Source organism: Poecilia formosa, unplaced genomic scaffold, assembly GCF_000485575.1.
Source record: "Poecilia formosa unplaced genomic scaffold, Poecilia_formosa-5.1.2 Scaffold62, whole genome shotgun sequence".
Lineage (NCBI taxonomy): Eukaryota > Metazoa > Chordata > Actinopteri > Cyprinodontiformes > Poeciliidae > Poecilia > Poecilia formosa.
In genome coordinates, this window is record NW_006800001.1 from 1,487,183 (window position 1) to 1,505,463 (window position 18,281).

At 42.6% G+C, this 18,281-nt stretch overlaps 1 protein-coding gene across 1 annotated transcript in view; it reads left to right on the forward strand.

Moving 5' to 3' along the window:
- Window positions 1-18,281, forward strand: part of loxl2a (lysyl oxidase-like 2a) — a 24,929-nt gene continuing 6,648 nt past the window's right edge. The window contains exons 1-8 of the mRNA XM_007554238.2: window positions 1-129; window positions 2,049-2,348; window positions 5,073-5,248; window positions 13,389-13,597; window positions 15,093-15,309; window positions 15,872-16,055; window positions 17,787-17,938; window positions 18,023-18,190. Of these exons, the coding sequence (XP_007554300.1) occupies window positions 2,081-2,348; window positions 5,073-5,248; window positions 13,389-13,597; window positions 15,093-15,309; window positions 15,872-16,055; window positions 17,787-17,938; window positions 18,023-18,190 (1,374 nt within the window). The 5' untranslated portion in view covers window positions 1-129; window positions 2,049-2,080. The remainder of the gene's footprint in view (window positions 130-2,048; window positions 2,349-5,072; window positions 5,249-13,388; window positions 13,598-15,092; window positions 15,310-15,871; window positions 16,056-17,786; window positions 17,939-18,022; window positions 18,191-18,281) is intronic.

Genomic DNA, 18,281 nt, shown 5'->3' on the forward strand with positions numbered 1-18,281 from the left:
AGTCCAGATAAAGCAGCCTGGAAAGTACTTATGGGACAAAGAACCACAGTTTCTTACTCCATCCTCTATCACCGGTTTGAAGCCAGGGTTCTGGAGGGTTCGGTCTGCTGGTTCTTCTGTATCTTCACAGTAAGTATTTTCACTTTTTACATTCTTCCAACTGTGCAAAACCCGCACTCGGGGATTAATGCCTGATACCCTTTTGTAATTTGAGAACAATTTTGTGATTACCCTCCCTTTAGCAATTTAAACATTACAAAAGTCTGCTTTAAAGCTGTTAATTATGCTATTTTAATGTAACGTTTAAATTTTTTACATTTTGTGCTCATTTAGACTTCAAAATTAGAAAATGAGCTAATAAATAAAACAGGGCTACATTAACATCACTCTTTTAGCCATGTTAGCCATCTGCACTATTACATGTAATTTTTGCTTTTATGCTACTTGTAGTGACTTGCTAAACTATTCACACTCTTAACTTTGCCACATTTTGTAACAAACGTTAATGTATTTAATTGGTTTCATTGCTGACAGTGCAGCACAAAGTGATGCCTTATTATGAGGAGAAAAAAACAGAATACATCATCTTTAATCCACTACTACTAATAAAAACATTAAAAGTGTAGGATGTGTCATTATTCCTCCCCATTACTCTGTTACACCTAAATAAAATCTTGTCCAGCCATCTGCTTTCAGAAGTCACTGAATTAGTCAACAATTCACTGAAATTATCAGTGTATATTTTATTATATTATGCTTAGAATCCAGCTGTCATGTGAAGAACTGAAATCGCTTTTGTTTGTTTTTTTTTGTTTTTTTTTAAATATTAGCTAACAACACATCACAGGTGGAGAAAATTATTACAACTACAGTAAAAACATAATAAAAATAAATAAATCTAAGCAGAATTTGGGGTGTTTTTGTTAAAGCTAACAGAGGAAGAAGTCTTTTTATGTGATGACGATTACAGAGAGGATTGAAGCAGAGTTCAGTTATTTACAGTATTTCATACTTTGAACATATAAAACAGCTTTATCCGAAAGATTGTCTAAAAATGGAAAGACTCTATCTATCTATCTATCTATCTATCTATCTATCTATCTATCTATCTATCTATCTATCTATCTATCTATCTATCTATCTATCAAGTCAAACATGTTCTCTATTAAGCATTAAAGTTGCTTCTGCTGCCTGTACTGATATTTAAGGGAGATAAAGCACATGTTTTACTTTGACTCCCAAGTGACGCCCCACGCAGTTTCACAATTTACTGACCTTTCACCCAAGGAGGTGTTTGTACAAGCGCCTGCAGTTTGTTGGGCTTTCACAATGACGTCAACTCGGAAAGCTCCCCCCCCCCAGCCTCATCCCTCCTCAATCCATGTTTAAGGATGAGGAAGTCTCCTCCTAACTTTCCTCTTTCCATGCCTTAACTCCCCCAGGTATTTTTGGTCCCAGAGCTGACGAGTTCAGAGTTTTTGACGAAATGTTAAGATTGACTTCAGTTTTCTCTCTGAACTGGAGTTCAGAGAGTTCAGATCGGCCTGAGGGTCCAGATCAGCAGATGAAGAGACAAGCAGCAGCCTTTCTTCAGAAGCTCACATTTGCTCCCAGTTAAGCTGCCAGACAGATTCAGAGACCTGCTGCTTCTCATTGTTAACAAAAACACTCCAAATTCTGCTTAGAAGCATTTTCACCTCTTAAATAATAATTTTAAAAAAATTGATTCTGAATTTACATGTATCAGCAGAATGCTAAATATATTTTATGGAGCAATGTTTCAGTTCGGTCAAACTTGTTACAAAACACTTGAGCTGTGGTAAAAATTTGATTCTATACTCATGGCTGGATAGAGGCAGTGGAATAATGCCTTTTGGAAAATTGATAGCCACACCAAAATCTTATAAAGATTGCCTTCAATCCCTGACATTATAGGCAAAAAGTACCACAAACCACGGTTCAACTGAGAAAGACCTCCAGAAAGAGCTGGCGACAGCAGTTTTGTAAAGATGATCATAAAAGTCATATGCCTTTGTATCTCCCTCCAGATAACTCATCTTTTCCACGTTCCGTCCCCATAATGGTGAGCCGACTTTTACTGGCTTTGCTGTGCGTGTCGGCGCTGAGCACTGCCCAGTCAGACGCCGGCAAGCCTGTAATCCAGCTCCGCCTCGGGGGGGAGAAGAGGAAACACTACGAGGGCCGGGTGGAGGTTTTCTACAATGGAGAGTGGGGGACGGTGTGCGATGATGACTTCTCCATCTCTGCTGCGCAAGTGGTGTGCAGAGAGCTGGGCTTCATGGATGCTGTGTCCTGGGCGGCCTCTGCCAAGTTTGGGAAAGGGGAAGGTAAGGAAGAACGGGTCTGTTGTCAGAAAGTCCCCTAATCCAGTAGGACTAAGTCAAGATTTCCTGAAAGCCAACCAGAAGAATCAGAGTCAGACTTTTTACAATGGTGTGTGTGTGTGTGGGGGGGGGGGGATTACTTTGTCACCCAGCCGCATACATTCGAAGGCAGGCAGCACACGTCTGCGTTCAGCTCCAGGTTTTCCACGGAAATCTCTGAATGGCTTCCAGGTTTTCCGCGTCTGAGTGGTAATCCTTTCTGGCCCTGGGTTTCTCATCAGACGTGAGGCGGGGGCACGTCAGTCCGTTCAGAGCGGGGAAAGACCATAACCCAGACATAATCTCACCTCCGTTTTGCTTTTCTTTTTTTGTTTTTAACTTTCCAACCTATACAGTTTCCTCTGTTGCCGTAGGAACGCTGATGACATCCCCATCTCTGTGAATGTTATAGATGCTGGTGGTCCTGCCAGTCATAAATTCAGTCAGGACTACAGAAGCAGAGTAATCAAGTTTCCAATTAACTTCATGAAGCACAGCAGTCATTGTGGAAACTTTGGTTGCTGCGTTTCTGAACCTAAGCAGGTCTATGCATTTATTCGTGTAGATATTGTGGCTGACAAGCAGTAAATCTTTATACTTATAATGTCTGGATTGAAAGACAGCATATACTTTAAGAAACGTTTTTCTGTTTCTGGCTGAGTGATGAGAAAAAAAAAAGCCTCATATCACGCTATGTATGGAATTTCTGGCATTTAGAGGTAGCCATGAGAAACTCTTAGTTTACGTCATGTTTATCCTTCATCATCCACCAACAATAAAAGAGAAGAGAAAAATGTTCCTTAGGTGTTCAGAATAGCCAGTTTGTGTTTTTTGTCTTGCTGAAAACACTCAGCGATCAAAATTGCATCCGTCTCTACGGTTTTTGTTTTTCACACCCTATGAACAGTTCCACATTTTGTCATGTTATGTGATGTGCAGTTGTTGGTTTCCTGCCTCCCTTAGTGGTTTGCATTCAGCTGCAAAAAGACCAGTTCTGGTCCCGTCTGACCGGAGCACATCCAGACGCATATTTTCTATGTCCTCTGCACGATTTAAAGAAAACTGCAGACAGCAGTTCTTCTGGCTTTCTGCCAATAACGGCTTTATTGATGTGGTACTTACACAAATGGCGTATTTGTTTTAGCACGACAATAGTTGTCCATTTTAAATAAATTCATCCTAACCCTGACCACGAGCTGTGAGACTTACCATCGCATACCTTGGTGGGTATGAAGTGGGGCCATACTCTTTCCATTTTTGGATGACAGGATAAACATACTTGATCCAAGACTGGAATGTTGTTTTGCAACCTAACTCTGCTTTTAACTTCTTCACAACTCTGCTCCTGGCCACTCTGCTGCCTGAAGACTGAGCATCATCTGCCCCAACCTTTGTTCACAGATATTTACAACAAATTAAACTACGCAGTTTACTCTGCGTAGCAATCAGCTGACTTCTGAAACCAACCTTTAATCTGTGTTAGTCTATCACACGAAGCCCAAGAAAATACTTTTAGGTTTTTAGTTGTGTCATGACAACATATGAAAAACGTGAGGGTTGTGAATAGATTTGTATTGCATTCTATAAGCAATACTCCTACACTGAAGATGGACATTTACAAAAGATTTTTGATTTACGCTATTTATAACTTTTAGTGCGACTCCACGGGATTACTGTCCAGTTTAGTTTGAGTTTTTCTTGGCTGCCTTTTTGCAATTACAGCTCATTATCAAAATAAATGACTCCACTCAACAGTCCATGTTAAGGCCTCTGAAAAAAAAAAAATCTAAATTGTGGTTTTACCACAGCACTAATCACGGATACTTTTTGTTTAAAAAGTCCATTGAGACTTTGCTGGATCTCGCCCTGTGGCAATTAAAGTCCAGACTTGTACTATGAGTTCTTCCATTGTTCTTCCAAACAGCAATACTCAGGGAGAAGGGTGGACGACCACGTAACGTGCAGTCACTGTGTTGGTATGATCGCAACGTTCTTCAGAAACACTCTGAGGCCGTGAAAAGGAAGAGCGGCACGTTGAGCGCTCCCACGAGTACAGCTGTGTGGTTTTCCTCACGGCTGATTCAGATCTGCCAGCTGTGCGGCGGAGGACATGCACCAGTCCGACTCTGGCTGGTTATGTCAGGGAACAAACACGGCGGCACGTGAGCGCACGTCTTTTTCTGGGTGACCTCAGTGGAAGCACCAAGAAAAGAAAACCGCTAAAGAGAGCAGTAATTGTTGGCTTTTAGTTCAAGTGTTTTGAGTTGTACAGAGTCTCAAAGAAGCAGATGATCAATTCAGGCACAAATATGACCTCGGCCAAGAAAGATTATTGCTGCTAAATTTTCTGGTATTGTAGTGATATCTAGACTTGTCAGGTTATCAGTGATCTTTGCACCTCTTGTCAGGTTATGTAGGCTTTACGTTTCTCAGAAATCAACTGTCTGAACGCCTGAGATTTTAAGAAAGCGTTGGCTCCTTTAAATCAGGACTAAAAATATTACAGTTTTCAAATGAAAGCCAAATATGACTTGATCAGTTCCTTTTTTAGAATTTCTTGCTATTTAAGTGACACCTAAACTTACTCTCACTGCATTTCTTGTTATCTGCATCTCCTTGTTTTCATGCGAAGCACTTCGAATATACCTTGTGCACAAATAAACCTGCCTTCGTCTTCTCTTGCTGCAGGTCGCATCTGGCTGGACAACGTGCACTGCACCGGCGCAGAGAAGAGCCTCGCTCAGTGCGAGTCGAACGGCTTCGGAGTGTCTGACTGCAAGCATTCAGAAGACGTCGGGGTGGTGTGCTCTCAGAAACGCATTCCGGGCTTCAAGTTCATCAGGAACCAAGCCGTCGGTGGGGAGGTAGGTTCACGTAGGCCGCTGTTGTACAAAAAAGGCCAAATATGTGATAAATTATTAACACCTCAGCGGTGCTCTAAGCCTGGTTCAAGTACACACATGTAACCTGGACAGATGTTCTCTGCGTTGGAAAACGATAGCGGACAGGCTTTGGATGAAAGAAAACCTTATCGCAGTAAAACATCTTCAAAGTCAAGTTTTATTTTCAAATCCGTCCAACTTTCCTCACTGGGATTTTATTGCAACATTTTGGTGCATTTATGATCTTATCTTTTAAAGAATGAAACGTATTGTGTAACCTGAGCTGAAACCTGCTGAAGTGTCACCAGACATCACATTTCAGAAAGAGTAAACACGCAAATTGTTATTTTTTTTGCATGAAACACAGCAAGTCGTTTTTAGCCTGAAGATGCTCCCTGTGTCCCACATTATAAGTGTACACACCAGAGCTCCACTATGCAGCCTGGGAGATCATGGCGATGAGTCAGAGAGAAGGAATACCATCCGGTCTGCCTGTAGAGAGCCCCTCTGCGCCGGACGGAAAGTCAGCGTGGGCCTGTGAACGTGACAGTCGGAGAGGGAGGGAGGCGATGCAGACATTCCTTCAGCTCGTCCAAAAACAAGTGACTAAAAAAGCTGCCATTTAAAACTGAAGCAGCATTCGTTGGCAGCTTCAAAGAGAGGCAGTGCTTTCTCACTGAACTCATGCTTGGCCTTCTTTGTTTGTTTGTACTTGACGGAGGGCGAAGGAGTGGCTGCGTCACAAGCCTCCACGGCAGCCAGAACAATGAATATGTTTTCGTCAAGGTCCAGTTAAGGCAACATACCCAGCGGAGAAAATGTGAAGACCTTGTTTGTTTTTCCACCGCCTGCTTCAGTGTTGGGAATGACGGAAATGAGGAGAGGTGAAATTTAAATGTTTATTCCTGCTTTTTTTTACAGGTTGTACATGATGATGGTAGCACCTCCTCGTCCTCTACGTGATCAGTATACTTAGGGGTTTCTGGCGTGTTAGTGCAGTTCACTCCCCCGCCCTGCAAATATTTCCTCAGTCCAACCAAAGTCTTTTAAGTTACAGAGGAGAGGAAAGGGAAAAAGGTGTAGCTACACCTTTCTCGGTTTGCTTGAAGCGACGGTAGCAATGAGCAACCCTGTTCCAGCAACCTGTTTATTCACAGCATGAATTGACATTCTGTGTTCAGTCTGGAAAGTGAACAGCTGTGGGCATTACCACAAGGATGAAAGCATTCATAAGTTTTCATATCCCCCGAACTCTCCCACAGGCAACAGGGACAATCTTTAATGAAGCTTTTATTGCAACTTTGTGTGAAAGACCAGCACAAGGTAGTAGTTCATAATTGCAAAGTGGAAGGAAATTGTCGCTTTTTTCCCTAATTCAAACAAAGTCAATTTGTGTGTAATTCATGTTGGCTTAAATCCATCTGCTCTGTATAGAGGTTTTTGTAAATAAGAAGTATCTGGAAACCCAAGGAAGACACCCGACAGGTCAGTGATGGCGCAGAAGACATTTAAGCCGCGATGAGACATGGCTGACAACTTAAACTGTCAGGGCTGGGCAAACAGGGCATTAATCATTGAAGCAACTAAGAGTCTAAACAAATCTGGTCTTTATGGAAGAGCTGGAAGAACAAAGCTGTTACTGAAATGAAGCCACAAGTATTCCAGTTTGAAGTTTTCCACAATCCATCAAGGCCACAGAGCAATCACCCAGTAAAAGGTGTTCTGGTCAGATGAGACCATAATGGAGTCTCATTTTTGTGCGTATACAAAACGCCTTAATCGAATCGGGAATATGTGGCAAGACTTGAAAATTGCTGCTGCTCACTGATGCTCTCCATCCAACCTGAGCTCGAGCCAACCTGAAAAGAAGGTCTAGTGAGTCTTTAAATGGAAAACTGGTAGAGACGTAACCCAAAAGAGTCGCAGTCGTACCTGCAGCAATAAGTGATCCTGACACAAAGGGGCTGAACAGATGCACTGGTTTTGCCTCTCTCATTTTGTTTCGTGACAAACTTTGAGTTGGTAAAATCCCATTAAGCTACGCTGGACTTTGGTGTTGTATTGTGACAGAGTTTGGAAAAGTTCAAGGGGTGTGACTTAAAACGGTGCGAGTGAACTCAAAGCACATTCATCTGTTGGAAAGGCCCAGACAGAATGGCAAGACTTGAAAGGTGATTTCTGGCGAATGCTGTCCATCCAGTTGGACTTGGGTTGAGGTACTTTTCAATGAAGAATGGAAAAGAACTTTCAGTTTTTAGAAGTGGAAACTGGTAGAAATTGACCCAATAGAGAGACTCAAAAGTGGAGTGTATCCTCTTAATTCATAATTAGACAATTAAGCACCCCTTTGAGATCGTCCACTACAGAAAATCCCACTAAAATACATAGATTTTTGCGGGTGTAACATTTGAAGACTTCAAGGGGCTGGAATACTTTGCAAGGCGCTGCGTGTTTTCATAATTTTAAGACCATTCATCCACGTTATGTCTCTCAGTTTGAACAAAGCCTCGAGTTATTCATTACTGACAAAATGTTAAATGCCATCGGCCTTCGACGGTTACCCAACACCCCTAAAAGAACAATAGACCGATCATTCCTGAGCTTCAGAACCAACTTTACAAGCCACATCTGTGACCCAGCACTGTTTCCACATTAATCTGCATTAGTTACTTGCAGTACACAGATTTAATTTGGTCTGTGCAGCTCAATACAAGTGTTGTTATGACTAATCATTTGTTTCTTATAGCGTAAGGAATTCATGACGACTGGTGCTGTGGTCGGACTGATTGTCAGCAGGAACATTTTTCCCCTAATTTAGTCGAGATAATCCAACCAGCTGTGCAACGCTGTGATGTTCCAGTTGGAAAAACACAGTGCACAGTGGGATGTGTTATTTTAGTATAATTAGGGGTTTGTAGCACAGGTTTGATAGCAGTCATCCTGAGAGGACGTTTTTGTTTTCCGAGATGCTTGTGTCACAGCTTAGGTGTGCAATCGTCATGTCATGCTGACACTGTGAGCCAAAAAGAGGCGTCTGATGGAAAGGTGCGCGCGCTTTGATTAAAAGTGCAGTCAGATTTCACAGAAAGCATTCCAGGTGAAGAGGTCCTTCAGATAAGTTTTAACTTGACAAAATTTCAGTGTTATTTAATATCTTTTCACCTCTTAATAAGGAAGTTATTCTTTCTGAGTCAGAAAAGAGACACATGCTACTTAGAACCACAACTCCCTCACTCTGCGTGTAATTACTGCAAATGATTTGTCTTATTCTTGATTTTATCTATGCTGTCGCTTACTTTATGCAAATTTTACACCTATTTTTTGGTTGCCTTTATTTTCTTGTTTCTTCTTATTATTATTATCATTATTACCTTACTGTGTTTTAGCAGGACAGTAAAAAAAAAAAAAAAACAGCTATCAGAATGTGAAGAAAATACGTAGAGACAGAAATCGAAACTGCGAAAGTTGGCAGAGAGGGAACGTTTTGTTCCCAAATCGACGAGTTAAAAGTGAACTGCACAGGCAGCTGCAGTCTGCAACCAGAACATGTTTACTTGAACCAAACAGTCACACCAGGATTCATCAATCTAATTTAAGACAGTTGTTGTAGTAGGAGGATACACCAGTTTTTATTCTCATGATTACGGCTGGAAACCTGAGCAGGGGCTAAGCTCGCCTTCAGCACGTTGAATTGAAAAAGCTTTTGAGGAAGAGACTGACTGAGGGGAGAAAGGGCGATTTATGTTCAGGAGACTCCAGTACAGGCTGTCTGGAAGGCTGCTACCACATGTTCAACAGCTGGATCCTCCCATGGCCCGAGCTCCCCTTTGCGTCTTAGAACAGCCAAGCTGAGGACTTTCAGATTGGAGTTTTATGACTCAGTGTCTTCACATGGTGCTCCCTCTGTGCATGCGGTGTATTCCTAGGAAGCTGCAGATGTGATTCAAAGCTAAAACATTCATGTTGCACAACTAGAACCACGCTAATGTAACTGTTCCTTTGGAGATAAAGCGGCGCATTCGCATTGCAACGGTAAGAGGTTTCACGTTGTAGCATAAGAAAATATCACACGAGCAAGTTTTATAGTCGGTTTTGTGAGAGAACATTTTATGTTACTGCATATGAAACCATGTGCTGCATATTGTACACAGGAACCACGCCTCTGAAAACAAATGAGATGCATCTACTTGTGAAAGTGAGATTTTACTGACTTTAATTAAACTCCCCCAGCTCCACGTTTGACAAATTCATCAAATTTTGTGCTGCAGTTTAGCAATTCCCCTCCAAAATGACTTTTCTTTTTTTAATTTTTCCTGCCAAGATGGAAGCAGGACGCCCTGATGGACTTTCCAGATGCGGAGCCTATCACTTAGCAGCCACGTACGTTTGGCAGATCGAGGTCCCAGTGAGGCAGGAATTGGGGCGGGTCAGATGTGAAAGTCATTTTTGGAGGTCTCTGGCTTTTCATCTAAACCCAAGCGTGATCAGCGTTCGTACTTGCCAGAGCTTTGCGATGTGGGCTGGACGGCAGCTGAATGGGTGGGCATTTCACTCACGTGTTGCCGAACGTGCTGCAGACGGCACGGGAGGCTGATTAGACTGGAAGAAACGCACAGTAGTGGAAGCATTAGTCAGACACTGGCTAGACCACAGCCTCATGTTCACACACCTCCGTTCTGAGGGAGACCCGGTCGGAAAAACAAGCCTGCTCTTCATTTAGCGACTCCCAGAGCGCACTTCAAAGGCTGATCTGCTTTCTTCTCTGCCCTCAGTCACCACAGACAAACATGGACTAGGAAATTATTTTTAGGAATACTTAGATATGAAGACCGTAGCAGTCACTGAGGTACAGTGAGAGTTGGCAAGCATGAAAAAATGTTTGTGAAATTTTACAGTGAGCTGATACCAAACTAGACCTACTATGAGTCGCATATTTGTGCTGCATTGAGCAATTGTTTACACAACCCAATAAAAGTACTGAAGCTGTTCTTGCTCACACATGTTTTTGTCAAAAATGAGAAAAATGACTGTTATTGTTAACAGCGTGCCCTCACTGGTGGCCTCAGTTCACTACTGTGCTTAGACTCAAGTAATAACTTAGCAGAAACATGAAGAACTAAAAACTGATCAGATAATTGATCCTCATAGATGGATGATTGACTGATTTCAACACTCTTAATTTAAGTTCTTTTTTTTGAGAGAGATTTCACAAATTACAAACTATGTGGAAGTATCCTGACATATCTGTAGATTAATGACTTCAGGTTTGATTGATATAATTTATTAAGCATTTTTACACTTGTCTCATCTAAGGTGGTTCTAATACCAAAAAGGCAGCATATAATCACTTTTCAAACACAGGAAAGATTTCACAGTTCTTGTCGCGTGTTTTAAAGAATCTGTTTAATTTTTTTCAATCACAGTAATTTCAGTCTAATTCCTCAAAACCGTGAACGACATTTGGTTAAATCCACTCCAGGCTCTTTTAAATTCACAGCTTTTTGGGTGGGGTAATTGCCGTATACCCCTGATCATGCCACCCTGGGCAGAAACCCAAACCCCTGTTACAAAAACTGCCATTGAACTGGTCTGATTTCTCTAATATAAATGTGAATATAAAAAATACTGCCTTTATGTATCATTGCGCAAATGTCTTTCGTACATGTGTCCAGCTCAAGGTGTCTCTTTGTGCTGTGCCCTGCGGCTGAGCAGAGTTAAAAACGCTCTGGCCCGTACAGCTGGGGTGCAGCCAGGCGTATAATGCTGAGTTTATGCTCGGTGGTCAGGGTTCGGGAGGCTAGCGGGCGCCTGGACTGATCCCAGCTGTGCATATCTGTCCACCGCTCTTCAGTCTCACACATTCAGACAGCCAGTTTCCTCACTCTGAGCCAAACACAGCACTACTCAGAGCCATCCCAGTGCCCCGTTTCACACCTGGCCTCACACCTGCCCGGCATGTTTCTTTCAGTTCTTTTAATTTCACAACATTTTTTTTGTGTGTGTGTGTGTGTTTTTAGTCTGTTTTATGCTTTTTGGGGAATTACCTCTCCAATCTGACTTCCATTACTGTTTGTTTTGAAGTTAAAACGAGGACGATAAAATAAAACCGATTAAATTTAAGAACACTGGTGCCTGATCCTGATCACGTATCTCAATCGTCCCTCCCACAGACGGAAAACACTCTGTCATGCCCAGACTACCAAGAATCCCTTCATGAAGGCGCAGCCTTTACCCCCTCCAACCACTGCGGTCAGTGGGAGGACCGGGGTCGCTCCCGAAGCTCCGGAGGCTCCTCCCGCTCTCTGCAGTCGTGAGCGTTCAGAGACCCTGCAGCCTCGAACATTCCCCGATGCTGACGCCATCCGCAGGAAACCACTCTGTGGGCAGATGTTTAATATTCTGGGAAACATGCCCGATTCTTCTCTTTTAGCCAAACTGAACTGCATGTTACAAAAGTACTGCAATCAGCAGTTATATATCGCAAAGCATCTCTTTTTTTGGAGTTGTTTTTGCACCTATGGTAGAACTTTACACTCAGTCAGGAGCAAACGGCAAAATCTGGCTCATGGTGGAAGTTTGAGCTGTTATCCCATAAAGGTCTAGAGGTTAAAGGTGACTATTCCCACTTGATTTAGGGGAAGTCAGGAAGCGTAACACTGATTGTTTGGATAACCGTTTCCTGACAACGTGAGCAGCTGGCTTTGTATAACCTTTAGGGAGAGAAAGGCTTTACTACCTTAAAAATACTCTAAAACCCTAAAACTGAACGTGTCTCTTGCTTCCCGTGAAATAATCCCATTTCTAGCATGAAGCGGTTTAATGTGCAGCACATGTGCAATCAGAGCATTTCACTGGAGTTCCCCCTGCAGCTTCAGCTCCGTCTTTCTTCCCAAGATGGTTTCACATTTCCGAGCAATAGTCAAAGGCTGTGCTGTATTTATAATATATCAAGTGGACGCCGTTTCAGCTGGTTGTATACCAGAGAAACTTATCTATATCCTCTAAATAACACTTTGCAGCCATTATAACAGATGGCAGTTTATTTGTGATCATGTTCCCTTTTGTAGTTACATAACCGTGTTTATAAGCAAACACTCTGGGGCTGGATAATCTCAGGGAAGGTTGGATGCCACGGGGCTCGATGGAACGTGGAGCTGCACGTTTTGCACAGCAGGTCGGAGGAATGTAGCTGACCGCCAGGCAGGTCTCGTGTGAGGAGATGAGAGGGTCAGAATATAGTCCGTTGGATTCAGTGGTTGCATGCGGCGATCAGCGCAATTACTGTCATGCCGTGTCCCGAAATAAAAACCAACATTTTGCTTTTGAGATGCATCCTTGCCTCAAAATGTTGACCGTACAGCGTTCACGGACGTCAACATGGCGGCTTGCTTATGATATTTTAGTTATTTGGCGAATTATCCAACCTTAAGATTGTAATTAATGACTTTAATAATGTGAATTTCTAATTAAAATGCCATAAATTGTAGCATAATGTTTGATCATATCTTTCTTTAGCTTAACAAATGCAGCACGAACCATTAAAAAAATAATTTTATAAATTTCTGTATTATAACATTTATAAAAAATATACAATAAAAGCCATAAACTATATAAATATATATTCAAAAAAATCTTACATGTCATTCTAGTGCAAAATGATGATAAATACGGAAGTGTTGGAAATCCTGCTGCAGAGTCTGTCCTGATGCAGTATGTGTTTTATTCCTGTGTAGCATATGTCCATACAGTGTCATTTTTGTTGCTTGTTAATATTTTACAACAAATGTGGCCATTGTTGCATTGTATTTCTTCATGCCAGCTCAGCTTCGAAGACGTAAAACCAGACAGACAAGTAGGATGGAAAAGTCACGGTGATTGTGCAGGGAAGCAAAATAATTCAAAAGCTCAATATTTTTGACTTACCAAAACCTAAGCACAAATTCGTGGATAAACATTGAATTTGCAGTAGTAATTGTAATCAAAACGGGCGTTGCTGCACTGCTTATATAGAAAACATAACATAAAACTCTTATGCTATCTGTTATTTTTCCATCATAACCAAAAGTCAAGCCTCGCTTTGGGTTGCATGTTGTCTAATGACAGCCTTTGCTTCGCTGGCCAGGGCTTGACGGTGCAGGTGGAGGAGGTGAGGATCAGAGCCACGTACTCCCACAGGAAGCGGATCCCCATCACCGAGGGCTTCGTCGAGGTGAAAGACGGAGGCAAATGGAGACAGATCTGCAACGAGGACTGGACTGAGATGAACAGCAGAGTCGTCTGTGGCATGTACGGTTTCCCCGGCGAGAAACATTTCAACGTGCGACCCTACAAGTGAGTAACGGCTCTGCGCCGGGGGAGGGAGTCTGAGTTTTAATTACGCTAATTTGCTGTAATGAAAGTCTACATGTTGTACGGTTTACTTTGGGTTACGTTAAAAACTGTTTTTTGGAACGAGTAAACACTGTGATGTACTATATATATAATGGATTCTTTAAAATTCACACGTTTTTTTTTTTTTAAAGAAAGAAAGCCGTCATTTGCGGGCAGACTTGCATCCTACACGTGCTCTTTATGCTAAAAATACAGCATGTCTGGGATGTTGCTTACTCTTTTTCTGGGGTTGTTTTTCTGTTGGGTTTTGTAAGTTTTAGGTGTGTTTAGCCCAAACCAAACAGATGTTAGGAAACATTACACAATCGGCTTTGTTTACTCCGCCAGTCACACACGCGTTTGTCCGTTTTCCACTCTCGAGGTGAAACACACTTGGCCCTGCAGATTGTTTCCCCTGTCAGAGGGAGCTTGAGCTGATGAATGATAGTCCTGGACGGGAACAACTGAGTGTACTGCAGCCTGAAATCGTGGTTCTGTTGGGTTTTATGTGTCTTTCTCTGTCTGCTCACATGGGCAACAGATTCAAACTCTTTGTGCAAACGAGCAAACACACAGAAGGAGCCTGATTTTTTTTTTTTTTTCAAAATATTTTTCCAAGCACATTCAATTAAACGGTGACTCGGCCAGGTCTGCTGCACCTGTTTCTCAGTGTGTTAATATTTTTTGACCTTCAGCAGGAATGTCTGAAAAAATCCACCCAGCAGGTCAGCGGAGGGCCCCACAAAAAAATATTTAACCTTAAGAAGCACATTAAATTGAAACACTGAGCAGCTATTCTTCTCCTCGGATGAAAACACTTGTTTCAAGTTACGTTTCACCGTTGTGGAGTTTCACGCTTCGGTAGGTGTGAGGCATCAAATTAAGTCCGCCTGCATACGGGAAAAATAACTATTAAGCAGCAGGTTTTTACAAAGTTGGTCCCAACGCACCATCAGATTGAACACATTTCTGTATTCAGATCAGTTTGGAGCTCAGCGTGGAAAAGTTTCTTCAGGTTTCAGTAATTGGCTTGATTTTTCCTCAGATGCAGCTCTACTTCAAAATCATCTCTTGGGGTTTTTAGTGACCCTTAACTTCTGACTTTCATTCATATGTGACTTCAGGGGAATATTGAGAAATTCTCACAACAGACAATATGTATGAATGAATTGCACGCCGCTAGAAATAAAACCAATTAAATAGCTTTTTAAAGCATTGCAAAGAATGCATCCTTCAACTTTTATATGCATCTCTTAAGTACCGTTGGAGGGCAGTGGTGCATTCACAAGTGCCTTAAATGTTGGAAAACCAAGATGATGATGTTGATGATGACCTCCGTCTCAAACACACGTGAATCAGATGAATGGTTTGTTATCAAGTCTCTGCAGAGCTGTAGCAGGGATGGATCCAAAGTGTCGGGACGGCACCCACATAGTTTTCGCTGTTTCCTCCTCAGACTGTTGGCGAAGCGCCGCAAGAAGAACTACTGGGGTTTCTCCGTCAACTGCACAGGCAACGAGGCCCACCTGTCCGACTGCAAACTGGGCAAAGAGATCCAGCTCAAAGGCAACAACACATGCAGACGGGGCATGCCTGCCGTGATCAGCTGCATACCCGGACGGGCCTTTGCTCCCAGCGTCAGCATGGGTTTCAGAAAGGCCTACAGGATGGAGGTTGGTCACATTATAAATTATTGGCTGCTGCGTTTATCAGCAAGAAAGTCTCGTGCTGCCCTCACACCACCTGAGAGACAGTGACGCATGTTTTTTTTTTTTAAACGTTTTCCACAAATTCAAATCTGAAAACTGTGGTACGCATTTGTATCCAGACGTATTGAGTTATTGCCACGTAGAACTCAGTCAGACTGGATCCTAAGCGTCTAAACATCGATTTTTAAGTCCTGGCAGGAATTTTAAACGGCCTCTGCTAAGTTTTCTCCCAGGTCTGCTCTGTAATTGGTTTATTTATGTCCATCAATCCTCAGCTCAGCTCTGACCAGCTTCTCTGTGTTTCTTTTAGATTATCCACCATACTGCTCACATTTTTTGGGGGTCGGGGGATTAAAAAGCACTCTTCATCCTTTTGTAGTTGTTCTGAATTCATCCATCTGCCAAATATTTGCATGTTTTTGCCCCCCCACACACACACACACACACACACTGCAGGCAATCATTTAAATGCTCACCATCTGCAACATATCCACAGTCTTGTTTATTTCGTGTGATGTTTCCACAGCAACCCCTGGTGCGCCTGAGAGGCGGGGCTATGATAGGTGAGGGTCGAGTGGAGGTGCTGAAGAACGGAGAGTGGGGAACCGTTTGCGACGATAACTGGGACATCAGAGCAGCCACCGTGGTGTGTCGGGAGCTGGGCTTTGGCAGTGCCAAAGAGGCCCTGACTGGAGGCCGGATGGGACAAGGTAACCAGGAGTTTATCACCGATGACGCCATTATATGCTGCAAAATATGCATGAGCTGATGTTGAAGAAAACACCAACATAATTTTTATATATATATATATATATGTATGTACCCACTGAATTTAAGATGAGCACTTCCAAAGTAATATTTTATTAAACTTCAATGTCTGTAAGCATTGAAACTAAAAGAAAAAAACAACACAAAAACGTTCATTTCTTCACATTTGAAACATCCTGTTGTACAATTTGTAATTACTAGCACCCCAAAGATGTGTTTATAAGAAATAGTTGTTACGGTTAATTTCTCACAAAATTTGGAGCTGTGGGAATAAAAAAAAAACAAACAAAAAAAAACAACTCTTTTTGTTCGGAGTGGTGAGATAAGCTTGACTCCTCATCCAGCTTTTAACTTTTTAATTCTCACTTTGATTGTAGATACAATCAAGTTCAGACAAGTAGCTACTTTTGGAGCCACTTCCTTCCTTACAAGGATCAGTGCACACTTTCATTACCTGAAATGCTTTCCCATTTTGAAGAGAGAACATAAATCTCGCATATTTACAAAAGGAAAGCAGAAAGTCTCAGATGTGTAAAAGTTTCCTCACACCCTGATTAGCTTAAAAAAAGTAAAATAAATTTAGTTAATGTATTTGTGCCTATTTTTATTAGCTGCTATGTGTCGTTCTATTCTTTGTTCCATTATTTTTCCCCACCACTGATTAATTTTGTACTTCACCACGTTAAATCTAAAGAAAGGGTTGGATTTTTTTTTTTTAGAGATTATTCTGCTGAACTGAAAACAAATGTCTTTTTAAAAGGATCTTTACCAGAGACGGAGGAGCTTGTATGTCCAGCTGTGAAAATGCGAGAGGTCAACCTTCACCTCCACCTTATCTTTGGCTGCTGCATCGCCACCTGTTTTTGTCTCACCTCAGCCCGTCTAGACTTGAAGTCAGCACATAAACGCAATAGAGAACGTATGGAGCAGCACATCGGTGTTTACACACCGAGCCCATTACTGAATCTGTGAAATGCAATATCCCACAGCTTTATAAAATTCATATGGCTGCAGGAAAAGTAGTATCCCCCCCCCTCCCTCTGCCTTTTTCTCAAAGCAAAACAGAGGAGTGCACAAAATGTTCCAGGGAAGAAAACATGTTTTATGAGTTTCAGGAGAGGAATTCTGGGTTGGAGCGCGGACAAGGCCGTTTCAGGGCTTCCTGGTCAAGCTAACCTCTCGCCTTACAACCTTCACCCCACAGAGTTGGAAACAGTTTGTCTTGAGAAGCTTCAGCGGAGTACACAAATGTCAGTAAATCCTGCCACTAACGAGACGTTGTGACTGATCAGCTGTACAAATCAGCCTAATGCGGAGACGGCGCCCCCTTTTGCTGAATGTCGGGGTGCAGCCCAGAGAACATCTGGAGAGGGCAATTACAGATGTTTCAGGGGAGGCGGCAGTATTTCTTATGACCCTTCAGAGTTTCATTTTTGTCCGTCATAGCTGAGCTGCTTGTTTTCTTTGCAGTGTAATATTCATCTGCCCCTTTATGGAACATTCTGTCTGAAAAACAAGGGAAGGGTTGGGGGTATCATGTGACAAAAATATCAGATTTAACTTCATTCGAAAGAAAGTTACAGGTGCTGAAAGATTGAATATATATATATAATGTTTTTTGTCATTTCCTGAGTAGAGTCCTGACTTTCCCGTGCGCTTGCTGTGTCCTGCAGGAGTGGGCGCTGTCCACATGAACGAGGTGCAATGCTCCGGGTTTGAAAAGTCTCTGACCGAGTGTTACTTCAATCAGGACTCCATCGGCTGCAGCCACGAGGAAGACGCCGCGGTCAGGTGCAACGTTCCTGCGATGGGCTTCCACAGCCGAGTGAGTTTTCACTCCACGTGGTTGGTGCTTTTTAAAGAAAATGTGTTTTGAACGACACGCAAACGTAACCGTCTCTCTGCCCAGCTCCGGCTGAGCGGCGGCCGTAACCCCTACGAGGGTCGTGTGGAGGTCCTGGCGGAGAGGAACGGCTCTCTGGTGTGGGGCTCGGTGTGCAGCGACAGCTGGGGAACCATGGAGGCGGTGGTGGTGTGCAGGCAGCTGGGCCTGGGCTTCGCCAGCCATGCTTTCCAGGTGACTTCTCCAACTCTGGTTTCTCCTCCAAACGCAAAGCTTCTCGGCTAACCTGCTTGTGTTTTTCTCTGAATACGATGAGCCTGCCCCC